This window comes from Hemicordylus capensis, chromosome 8, assembly GCF_027244095.1.
Source record: "Hemicordylus capensis ecotype Gifberg chromosome 8, rHemCap1.1.pri, whole genome shotgun sequence".
Taxonomy (NCBI): domain Eukaryota; kingdom Metazoa; phylum Chordata; class Lepidosauria; order Squamata; family Cordylidae; genus Hemicordylus; species Hemicordylus capensis.
In genome coordinates, this window is record NC_069664.1 from 1523976 (window position 1) to 1536882 (window position 12907).

The 12907-nt window shown below is 47.2% G+C and overlaps 1 protein-coding gene across 1 annotated transcript in view; it reads right to left on the reverse strand.

Moving 5' to 3' along the window:
- LOC128333521 (tetraspanin-15-like) overlaps positions 1–12907 on the reverse strand; it is a 114944-nt gene that overhangs the window by 47384 nt on the left and 54653 nt on the right. Inside the window, exon 4 of the mRNA XM_053269019.1 lies at positions 7487–7582. Coding sequence (XP_053124994.1) covers positions 7487–7582 — 96 coding nt within the window. The remainder of the gene's footprint in view (positions 1–7486; positions 7583–12907) is intronic.

Here is a 12907-nt window from a genome sequence, read left to right on the forward strand (position 1 = left end):
CTCAACAGTCTCTCTGGGGATTATAATTTGGACTAGTTAGGGTTTTTGAAATAGACTCCTCAGTTGAGAGAATTGAATAGGCTGAATATAATTTTTTTTTCTTGCAAAAGAGCAATCCTGAGAAATGTAGCATAGCTACAGCAGTCAGATTCCTCAGGTCCAAATCCATACCACATCATTCTGGTTTTAATTTTTGATACATTTTTGCTCCCTGGCCAGTTTTTCCTTACAAAAACTCTTGGCATGATCTGTTTCAAAGTTGTCATTTTCAGCTTAATAGTTAATTCAACTGAACTAACCTAGAAATCAGTAATGACTATCACTCAGCAGGAAGATCTGTTCTCCTGTTATCTGGTTAGGGTTAGGCTTATTTTCAAGCCATTTTACTTAATGGCGTAGGGCCTGGTTATTGTAAGGACTGTTTCCTCCCCAGGTGTGCTATTCTGCAGCCCCAAATCTCCCTGTCAAGCTCTCTCCGCCCTGTGGAATGCTCACCTGAGGGAGAACATCTGGCCCAGGCCTCACCCCAGTTCTAAGTGATTTCAGGCACCAGGTAAGACCTTGGTTGCTCAGAGAAGCCCTTGGTGCCTGCTAATGGAAAGCGAATGTCACTTAGCAGCAACACACCTGCCTAGCCTGCAGAAAGCCCCACATTCAATCTCTGGCATTTCCACTTAAAGAATCTCAGATAGCCACCGGGGAGGGGGGGAGACACCGGAGGGGGGGGCACACGACCTTCACCTGCCTGAGACCACGATAGCTGCTGCCGCCAGTCAGAACAGATATTACTGAGCCAGACCAAGGGCTGGAAGGCAGCTTCATATATTTGATATGTTATTTGCAGGATCTTAATTCTGCTCTGCTGCTGTACTGATATGGCTCCAAGAGGACTGTTGTAATTTCCTGCTGGTTGATTTTAAAAAAGACACACCACAGCGATTTCATTTTATCATTGCCAAACGGCTATGAGTTCTGGTCTAAAGTGGAGCAGGAAGGGCATAAAATGCTCATCATAACAACACCAACACCAACACACAAAGTAATTAATTTGGAAAGGAATCACACAACAAAACATCTACTTTCTTTTGCCTCCCTCTCATAAATGGTCTGGTGCAGCAGTTTACACGATGGATCTAGTGCGATGCAGGATTAGGACCAAGACAAAGTCCCATCTGTTGAGCATCTGGTGGACGTAGAATCTGAGATCTGTCTCAGCAGCCAGGAAAGGAATATTCGGGGAGCCCTCCTTAGCCTGGGCTGTTCACAAGCAAGTGGAATATTGCCCTGGATTCCACCTAGCAAGGTTTCCCCCTAGAAGAAACCCTTGCATCCTGAACTCCCTGTTCCCAGTATTCTGAAGTGGTATAGTCCAGGAAAAGATGTACCATGCAGTTCTGCTGATTGTACTGAGCATTAATGCCGGTGTCTTGAGTAGCGTACTAGTTAAGAGCCTGAGCTTCTCTGGTGTAAATCCCACCTCCGCCATTAACTCACTTGGTGCCCGTGGGAAAGCTTCTCAGCCTCAACTCCCCCGCTGCAATATGGGGCTGAGACCACTAACCTTACAGTAACAGTGCTCAGACTTGAGGCCTCAGACATTGTTTGGCCATTGTGGTTGGGATGATGGGAGTTGTAGTCTATCTGGAGGGTCAATGGTTGGGAACCCTTGTCTTACTGGGTTGTTGGAAGACGATAAGAAGGAGATGGGGCCTTTGCTCAGTGGACGAGCATGCAGAAGGTCCCAGGTTCAATCCCTGGCAGCATCTCCAGGAAGGGCTGGAAGAGACTCTTGCCTGAAGCCCTCGAGATCTCCTGCTCTTCAGTGTGGACTGAATCCAAGACTGATCCAAGATAGGCCAATGGTCTAACTCTGTATATGGCAGATTCTTATGTTGAAGAACATTGTTAGTGGAAATTAATAAAAGTAATTAATTAATTAATTAATTCTGCTTTGATGTTGAAGTTTCAAGGTTCAGTCCTGCTTTCAGAATCCAGAAGTTCCCAGGTAGGGCTGGGAAAGACTCCTGCCTGAAACCACGGAGAGCTGCTGCCAGTCAGTGTAGACAATCCTGAGCTAGATGGACCAAGGGTCTGACTCAGTCTGATCATGTAGACTTTAGGGAATGTTCCAGAGTTGCCAGAACCTAAGGGGTATACTCATGAGTCAAATGGGCCATAAGCCAGAATTTGGCTTTTTTAAAGCCAAATCTGGCCACCTAGGAATGTACTACAATGTGTGACAGGGAGTGCCCCCTGAAAGGCACTGGTTCCTTCCAAATGGCCATAGGAATTCCATTGGCCATTCAGAAATTCCATGCATTCCATGGCCATTTGGAAGGAACCAGTGCATTCCAGGGGGGCATTCCCTCCACTCATTTTTAGATGGCCTGACACTAGGTCTACCACAGAACTTGCATGCAGAAGGTCCTAGGCTCAATCCCTGGCAGCATCTTCAGGTAGGGCTGGGAAAGGTTCCTGCCTAAAACCTTGGAGAGCTGCTGCCAGTCAGTGTTGACAATACTGTGCTAGATGAACCAAGGGTCTAACTTGGTATGGGGCAGGGGTTACACTCCCCCTAAAAGATTAGGTTCGCAGTCTGGGAGTGCTCCTGGACCCCAAGCTCAGCCTGGTTTCTCAGGTGGAGGCTGTGGCCAGGAATGCTTTTTATCAGCTTCGGCTGATACGCCAGATACGCCCATTTCTGGAGACAAATGACCTTAAAACAGTGGTACATATGATAGTAACCTCTAGGCTTGACTACTATAATGCACTCTACATGGGGCTGCCTTCGTATGTAGTTTGGAGACTACAATTGGTACAGAATGTGGCAGCCAGATTGGTCTCTAGGACAACACAAAGGGACCATATAACACCGATTGTAAATGAACTGCAGCGGCTGCTGATATGTTTCTGAACAAAATACAAAGTACTGGTTATTACCTATAAAGCCCTTAATGGCTTACGTCCAGGGTACTTAAGCGAATGCCTTCTCTGTCGTGAACCTTGTTGCCTATTAAGATCATCTGGAGAGGTCCAGTTATGGTTGCTGCCAACTTGTTTGGTGGCAACTTGGGACGGGGCCTTCTCTGTGGCTGCCCCAGGGCTTTGGAACGCGCTCCTTGCTGAAATAAGAGCATCTCCTTCTCTGTTTGTTTTTAGGAGGACCCTGAAGACGTATCTATTTTCCCAGGCTTTTAAGTGAAACTAAATTTTTAAATTTTAATGTGTTTTTATCTATTATGATTTTTATCTTTTTATGAATTTTAAATGTTTTATATTTTATATTATGTTTTAATTCTGTACATTAGAGATTTCTGTATGCCTAGAGATTTCTATAAATCCAATAAAACAAACAAACAAACATGAAGCAGCTTCCAATGTTCCTAATTCACATGAAGCGCTTTGAACATCCAAAAAGCACGACACAAATGCTAAGCAGTGGGATTATGTTTAGGGTCAGGGTACAAACTTCCGTCATTGACAGGACCACCACCACCACCACAACTGGTTCTGCAGGCTTGCTTGCAAAGCGATTCCCAGTTTTGTAGACAAAAGGATAAAATCAAGGCGAATGTGCTGAACTGAGCATGAACTGCAAAGGGCTTAAGCCTTGGAAAAAAGCTAATCAAAGGCTCAAGCTGCTGCATATCAACTCAACACAATCTGGTACCATTTAAGGAGATCAATTAAAAGTCTCCAGCAAATCTCTAATTCTCCCGGTTGTTTGTTTTTCTAAGCCTGACTTTGGAAAGCCTCCCCAGTCCCCAGTTTCTGTGGTGCCCTCTTTATCCTCTCGGGTCCAGCAGTGAAACCAGGCAGGTGCCCTCTGATTACGGCCCAAGGCCCCCTGCGTCCCTCCTCCACCACTCTAACATACTCAGCCACAGGAAGCATGCTTTAAGCAAAACAGACAAATCCAACGCATATCCCATTCACATTCTAGCCATGAGAAACTCATGGTTTTTGTATGAGTAGCTGCCATTAGGAGATTTCATCGTTCCGTTTCAAAGAGGAGGAAAGCAACGGTATGCACGACATTTCCAGAAGCGGTCCTGCTAGATTGGACCAAGGGCTCTTGGCCAAGCACCCTGCCTCAAAAGGGGCCTCCCAGATGCCTTTCGGAAGCTTACAGGGCATGACGACAACCACCTTTCCCTGCAGTTTGACCTCAGCACCTGGTGCTCAGACGTAGACGGCCTCTGAATGGCTCCACGTAGCCATCATTTGATGCCATGAACCCAATGAAGCATGGAGACACCCAGGCTTTATAGGCTATCAAGGGAATTGGATGCAACATGGCCTGGCTCTAGACACTCAGCATCCAGTGTGACCTTGAGGCAACAGTAGGCCAGCTCTGTCACACTTGCTTAGAGCTGTGCAGGGGTCCGCTTCCAATGGTTTGGGGTCTGCTCACTGATGGGGCCTGCTGGCCTGTCCTCCAGAGCTGGGTTTGCAAGATCCCTCTCTTTGAAAAAGGACTGGTGGAGCCATCCTGCCTCAGCTCCACACCAGGGCATCTCCAGCTGGGGCTTCGCAGGGTCTGGGCTCTGGCACCTCACCTCCTCGGCCACTGGGGTTGACCTGGAAGCCTGAGCCCTGGCTGAGTTCTGGGGCTCAAGGGTGCCATCGGGGCTCAGAGGTCCCCAGATGGTGCTGGATTACAACTTCCATCATCCTCAGTCACAATGGGAATCCCAGTTTGGCACGTGGCTGCTGACTTTAAATTTGGTAGCCTTTTAAATTTGGCAGCCTTGAACAAAGTGCTGGAAACAACATGTCTAATTTGCTTGGCGCTTTTGTCGGGAGAGATTGTGACCCTGGAATTTGGGCTTCTGAAGTTTTACTGGAAAGCCTGAGTTATCAGATATGTACTGGGTCTATGGTGCTTTCACTCCTCGTTTCTTTATTCACGGTGAGACCGTTAAAACCTACAATTGATCAGTAAAGCTGGAACTTGAGCTACAATTCCAACTGGCTATTGCGTCATAAATCTCTGATCAGCCTCTTCAGTAGAGTGAACTGGGACACCAGCTGGTGAAAAAAGCACAAGCTGGCTGGGTGCTTCCTTTCCCTCCGGAATGAGGGCGAGAAGCAGCAGCACCCAGCTGGCCAGCACCTGGATCACCACCAGCTGGAGGGGGCGAGGGGCTCTGCACCCATGCCTGGGTGTTGCCCCCTCCCGCAACTGTGTGCTTCCGATGTCGGCACAAAGGGCATGGCTGGCCTGGGACAGGCTGCCGCCAAGACAGGCAATGAGGCTGGACTGTCTCAGGGCTGCCACCAACCTCCCTCCCAATGCCCCTGCTTTGTAATCAGTGGGGCGGGATGCAAAGGAGGTGGCAGTGATGACAGGGCTCCTGCCCCTTTTGCAGTTGCGCAGAAGAGCAAGCACAGCTGTCCTCCTGGCTGCTGCACCTGCCGGCAGATCTTCCTCTGTGCAGCCAGAGAACTAGAGCCCTGCTGGGCCGTCCAGTTCTGCATCCCGTCACTCCAGTCAGTCCAGACTGATCCCAAAGTTGCAAGATCTTTAGTGTTGGCATCCAAGGTGTTTTCTCTCCCCCAAATGCTCGTGAAAACCAAAGCCCTGTAAATGTGCTCAAGTGGTGCCTAACAATATACAGATGGACAGAACTAATCGTAATGTCTGCTTAGCTTCAGAGGCAAGTTTGAGCACAGTAGCAATTTGCAGCTCCAAAAAGCACAGGCAGGAGTACTTTGGGGAATTTCCGGGGGTGGGGGGGGAGCTTCATTGGCTGGACTCTCTTTATGAAAGAGAGAAGGAAAAGACACTAGAGGGAGGGGTTGTTGTTTTTTTAAATGTCCCTAAAGCATCAATTTGTCTAACACTGCCCAGAATTTAACTGCATTGAAACCCACTTGTTTTATTTGGAGGTTTATATCCTGCATTTTGACCGAGATCCCCCAAAGAGGCTTACAAAACAGAATACAAGCTACAACAAAATTAAAACAAAAACAGAAACATCAAAAACCAAAACAGCAAGCTGATCAAAAATAAATAATCGTAAAATAAGGGGCAGGTTTACAAACAACTTAACTCCCAACAACCCAGAGTTCAGAAGCCCATTGGGAAAAGAAGGCAGCTTTCTTTCACCCTCTGCCTAAGCAGGGCCAGCAGCCTGGATGGCGTCCAGGAGGTCGCCGAAGGAGGCAGGCTGGGTTGCTCCTCCTCCCTCCCTCCCTGCCTGAGAGCTGCACTGCCTGCAGGCTGGCCATTCGTCGGGTAGAACTGCACGGTTAACCACACAGCTCTACCTGATGAATGGCCAGCCTGCAGGTAGTACAGGGCAGGAGAGAGAGGAGCAAATGGAGCTCTGGGAAGCAAAGGCATCGGGGCCTCCATTGCTTCTGGGTTTACTAGGACCAGTCGCTCCTACTCCAGGGTGAAACTCCAGAGGCAGGAGCTAGCGCCAAAGAAGTAACTGAGATTTATTATTTATTTAAAATATTTATTCACTGCCTCTACAGCACACTATTGCTAATGGCAGCTTACAACATTAATAAAATAGATACAATATAAAATAAAATTAATAAAAAATTTAAACGTTTGAAGACCAAGCTAAAACTTTAAAGTGACACCATTTAAAAGTTTCAAATTAAAAGTTGTAAATAAAAAACTAAAAACTAAGAAACCTATGAGACATAGCGACAGATAAAATATTACCGTATTAACCCAAATACAAGTTGATTCTGAATTTAAGAGAAGCCCCTTAAAAACAGAGGTTAGATACAGGTTATACCTATATTTATAAAAAAGGAAGAGGACTCTGAATTGAAGACAACCTCCTGATTTCTAACATCAAAGCACTTGGGGGAAAAACCTTGTCTTAGATTCAGGTAAATACCACAAAAAGCCTCTCTAAAAAGATGGGTTTTCAACTGTTTCTTAAAGACCGGGAGGGAGCACAGCAAAGCCCTTCTGAGAGGGTGATGATGTCCCATCTCAGGGCATGGTAGCATAGCTCATCACCACTCTCTCCCCTGCTGCCCTGCTGCTGGACTCCTCCGGGATCTGTAAGCAGAAACCCTTTCAGAGCTCCAAAGGGGATTGCAGAATCCATCCATGCTGGACTGTAGGAGTTTCTCCTTAGCGGACCAGAGCTCAGTGAACATAACAACAGCTCTGCTGGATCAGGCCCAAGAAGGCCCATCTAGTCCAGCATCCTGTTCACACAGTGGCCCACCAGGTGCAGCTGGAAGTCTACAGGCAGGAGTTGAGGGCATGCCCTCTCTCTTGCTGTTACTCCTCTGCAACTGGTACTCAGAAGCGTCCTGCTTTTGAGGCAGGAGGTGGCCTATAGCCCTCCTACTAGTAGCTGCTGATAGACATCTCCCCCGTGATGTTATCCAAAAGAACATGAACCCCCAGTGGTTCTGGGGTCAGCCTGGCAACAACGCTACCCAGCCCAGGAATGTTCCTTACCCATCCAGAGAAGACAGTGCCTTACAAAAGCAAGAACTAACTAACCTTTTGTTGGACAAAGTCCAAAATGTTTTTGAAGTCCAAGTCATCATAGTAGTGCCTTATCCCATCCTGAAGGCTGGCATGGAAGACCACGTTCATCTGAAAAGAAGCAGGATTCAACCCGTGAGAACCTTAAGTAAGGGGAGGCCTCAGCACCCTTTTGCAAGGCTAACAGCATTCACCTAAGAGGCCCCTTTAAAGCAACAACTCTCTTGTATTGAGAAGGGGGAGAGCAACTGGTCCTATCCATTCCCAGCACAGCATCTCTCCAATGACTGCTGCTGGTGTCCACCCTGTTGGTTTTTTTTAAAACTGCAAGCCCTTTTGGGACAGGGACACATCATTTCTAATTCATTTTTCTTTGTAAACTGCTTTGAGAATTTTTGTTGAAAAGTGGTAAATATCCATAGTAGAAATAGTAGTCATTCACCCTGGCAACAGCCAAACAGCCTGTGCTGTCCCAAACATCACACTCACTCTTGGGCCAAAATAGTTGTGATAGTGAAGAGCTAAATACTCAGATGTCATCTTCTTTCGCTAAAAGCAATGACAGGGAGAGGAAATTTGGATCAGGGCTACAATCCTTTATTCCTTGCATCTTGGCCTCAGTCCAAACTAGCCCCCAAGTTGGCCATCAGCCAGAGGAGGATGCCCCCAGGCAGAGGTGCACCTCGGTAATTTGGACCTAAAAACGGGGGGGGGGATGCTGCCCCAGCCCCCACCTCCACCAGAGAAGCTGCAAATCACTACTTTTTACACCAGAACATGCTCAGGGAAAGCTGGAAACTCTCTCTCTCTCTCTCGGTATTTTTAGAAGAGATTTTGAATAAGATACTTCCCACTGACTTGCAGAGAGATACCACATTTTACATGGACAATCCTGCCACTTAAATTGGTGAGCCACTCACCATTTGGAGGCCCCCAGGACTGCTGGGGAGACTGGACCTCCGTCTGGAGGTCCGTTCCAAAGAGCACCAGTGCCTCCAGGAACTTGTAAGTTTATTCAGCAAAGCAAGAAATGTCAGAAGTCCTCCCAAGATTTCCAATTTTACAAATATCTAACTGCCCAGGGTGGCAGTCTTCAAATATTCTGTGTTCTCCTGAGAATGCATAAAGTGTCTGTCTCTCTAAAGGGGAACAACGTTTTATTTATTTATTTTTAAAAGGGGGCCTGGTGGATAGTCTCTCCAAGAACAAGCAGAGTGCTTTTCCTTCCTGAAGAGAACCACTGTGCATTTAAAAGGGTTCTCAGGACACAGTGCCTCTGGAGAAGGCACAGAGCTGCTCTTCCAACAGACAGGACAGATCCTCTCCCCCCACCCCCACACAATCTGCCATCAGAGTATCTCTAAACGCATGCAGCATAGGCCCCACGGCAGGACCAACTCTCTGTGCCAACTAGCCAAAGAGGCATCTTTTTAAAGCAGTGGCCCCAGCAGGAAAGGCCCCACCAGCAGAGACAGCATCCCTCCAGCAGTGGCTGGGTGTCTCCCCTGTGCTTCCTGTCCCAACAGGGCTGACAATGTTCTCATTCCTTCTGCTATGTAAACAATTTTGAGAATTTCTTTTTTGAAAAGTGGTATGTAAATATTCTTATAACAAATGTATATATCTATATGCACAGAGAGAGAGAGGGAGAGAAGGAGAAAGACAGACATGATTTTTAAAGCTGCCAGCAGAACTCCATAAGAGTATTATTTGGATCCCAGAAGGATGTCATTACTTAAAAAGAATAGCATAAATATATTGCTGATTAACTAAACAGAAATATAATGGACAATAGTTTTGTTGATATAAGAATATTTACATGGACAGACATACTGTATCTTTGTATGGTATTGAAACAACCCCAAAGGCTGAACACATGTTTTTCTGTGTTGTAGCCACAGCCTCTTGTTTTTGGAACTAACCATCCTCGGCTTTCCCCACCCCCTCCCAAAGAGGCACACCTGCAAACTCACAGACAAAATGCAGGGCTTGCAACTAGGGCAGCCACCAGGTACACATCACCAAAAAGGAGGACAAAAATAGGACACAAATTTGCATAAAATGTGCATATGTTAATGTATATCTACAGACAGTCAATTTAGAAATAAGATAAATCTGAATATAAATACAAGGTGGCTCCACAGTGGCGAAGCCATTGACCAGAGCAACCAAAACATGAAGTGGATCAACATTTTAAAATTACATGCAAATGAAGAAGCTGCAGGAGAGTAAGACGGGCATTATAGTTGCTTTTCAATTTTTAAGCACCTTTGATAATTTAATTATGCACATAGCTTCATTTAGCAAGAAATGGGGGGCGGGGAGATGGGTGCAATCAAAGATTCTTCCCATAATTCCTTGGGCACATATCCTCAGGGTTACTTTGACACATCCGAGGCTTCAAATTAAGCAGTAATTGAATCTAAAATGCATTTTGCAGAGGCTTCAGAAGCTTCCTGCTTCCCTCAAAGCCAAGACTCTAATGCCAGATGAGAGGCCGTCTTGAAAAAGAACATTTGTGGTTTGACTTCTGACAAAGTCCCACCAGACACACACTCCAAGAAATATTAATGAAGGAAACTGTTTTTGGTTGTTGGTTTAAAAAAACACAAACCACTACATTTATTTTGCCTAATTAATTTTGACATGAAAATTACAGAGGTTGGGTAAGTTGAAGAATGAGTAAGAGCGGAGGAATCTGAAAGAGCAGGGAAGACAGACCTTGGAAAAGTCAAGGCAGAAATACCAAGAAGGTGACAAACACACAACCACTTCAGGGAACTTCTTCTGGTGCTGTGCAGGAGTTCACCCAATGACAGTTATGCATCTTCCATACCAAGCAGCAGCCTGCTAGATTAATTGCTGACAGCTTTGACCTCATCCTGAAAAAGATCAGCTTTCTTGGGAAGCTTCTTGCACCAATTCCCTCTGTTTATCAGGGTCAGTCCCACTGTCTCTGGTAAATCACTGTCCTTATTGTTGCTTTTAGGTGGCAGGCTGGGGTGTTTGTGTGCCTTGTTAGTGTTTATTTGTTTGTTTGTTCCTGAGTGCAGCTAGCATGGTGGCCTCCTTCAGGAGTCACATTTCCAAATGGGGAACAGATGCATCTTCTCTCTAGTATGCAGCATACGAGGCTCATTCTGAATGGCTGATGACAAGCTGTAGGGCAAGGGCAACTCTGCTTTCCTGGCTTCTCTTCAACCCAAAGAACCAGCAGACCTTAGCTGCGCATTCAGTGGAGTGTCTCACAGCATGAAGTTCTTGTTTGACCAGTTGTGCTGCTTCCTTTAAAAATACCTTGGCAGGGTCCTTTTTCTAAGAAGGGCAATATACGTTCCCAAAGGAAGTGGTTGTATCTAGCATTGTAGGCCTGATAACTGGCAATATGAAGGTGCAGCGCTGAGATGGCATACAAGCGGCGGCCAAACCTGTCAAGTAGTTTCCTCCCCTCTTTATCTGGAGGGGAAGAAGCTGGACGGGATCTATTTTTAGACAGGGACGACTCAACCACAACTGAGTTGGGTGTGGGGTGTTTCAAAAGGCTAGTTCCAGTCTGTTCATCCTGGATATGGACATGGTAGAAGCTTTTGAGACGTTTGGTAGGAGTAGGCAATGAGGAAGGTTTTCACCAACAGGATTTTGTGATGTCTAGTAAAGTGGAGTTGAGAGAGAGTGAAATAGGAGCCCTCATACCTGCCTCAATGAGACCAAACTGAGGGTCTGGATCTGATTTGTTCTCTTGGGAGAGCTGGACTCCCAGAGACAAAGCCATGCGTGAGATATAATTGGCATATTGTTTGTAGTCCTCAGAGGGAGAACTGGGCCTCTGGTCTGAAAGAAGATCAGGCGGGGTAATGCCTAGTGATGTCGGGTCAGACCATGGAGAATGAGTGTCAGGGTCATCATAGTCTGTTTCTGGGTCAGAAAAACCTGGTTCGGCGGGACGGGTTTCCTCCAACATTTCCATAGTGTGCTGCGCCTGATCCAGGGCTGGCTCATTAAGCTGGGGGCAGGAGGGAGATCAACTTCGGAGGTGGTGGAGGTGGTAGAAGTGGTTTCAGGTCCCCGGATGATAGGTGGGTCCCCTGAGATGGTGGTTTGCGCTTTAGTTGTTGGGTGTCCCCTATAGATTGCTTTGGCTTCTTCTTCTTCTTCTTTTTAATGAGAGAAGAGGCAGTCGAGTCTGAAGGCTTAGGAACAGAGGAAGCGGAGCTTCAGGACGAACTCGGAGGGGCCATCAGCACTGAAGTGGCCATTTTGGGAGCCGCAGGATCAGTAGTCTGCCGGGAAGCGGTAGCGGGCGTGTCCCCAAGCAGGGCAGCAGTGGAGGAGGGCTACAAGCCCAAATTTGGCGGGGAAGTATCAGATTGCATTCCCGGACTTGTAGAAGGCAGAGCTGCTTGTTGGGACACATCCACAGCCAGGAAGTAAGGTGGGAGGCACGGTTCTTTCTAGCTTGCTTTGTGAACTTAGTGCAGTGTGAGCAAGCGTCAACTTTGTGTGCTTTGCCGAGGCAAAATAGGCAGCGGCTGTGGCTGTCAGTGGAGGCTAGTTTAACCCTGCACTGGACGCAGAATTTGAAAGTCACTTTGCTGGCCATAGGCAGTCTAGAACGCCAGAAACGGTGAACCCTAATGGGCAAGTGGGGAGGACTGGAAGAAATAAAGACGCAAATAGTGAGTAGATAAAACGAAAATAAAAAAAGAGAAGGAAAGATAAAAGAGAAAAATTGAGGGATACGATGGAAAGAAGATCTCCCCCACCCAGCTCGAAGCAAATCACAGATGTGCTGATCAGATGGCGGATGAAGACAGACTGAGGAGGACCACTGGGACGCATGCACACTGCTCCATAGGGGTTTGTGGTGTACTGCTCCAAAGGGCTACTGCCTTTTCAAAGACAACTTTTCAGCATGGAAAGACTGCGATGAGGTCTCTGTGCAGGTGCAAAGCCCAATCGGGTTGAGCACAGAGACCACGTTGAAGAACCTGAGGTTTTCTAGCAGCAGCCGATTGTCCTAACAGGCCAAGAGGGTGCCAGGCAGCGCAGGATGAAAATCATGCTGTATTCAGGCTGGCCATTCATCAGGTAGAGCTGCGTGGTCTGCGGGGGGTGGGCAACAGAGAAGCCACCTGAGCTTCTCGGAAGCAGAGGCAGCTGTGCCTCCTTTGGGGCAGCCCCCGCCTGCTCTGACAAGCTGCTACCGTTCCCCGGCTGCTGTTGGTCTAAAACTCCCATCATCCCCAGCCACAGCCAGTGGCGATGATGGGATCTGTAGTCCAACAATGGCTGGGGAGCCTCAGGTTGGCTACCCCTGGAACATACCCTACAGCAGCAGCGGGAGAGAAGCTTCCAGCAGCGCATAGGGCAGGAGCTCGGGTAGTAATCCTTATAGGAGGAGATAGATTCAAAAATATGTTTATATTGCTGCTGTTC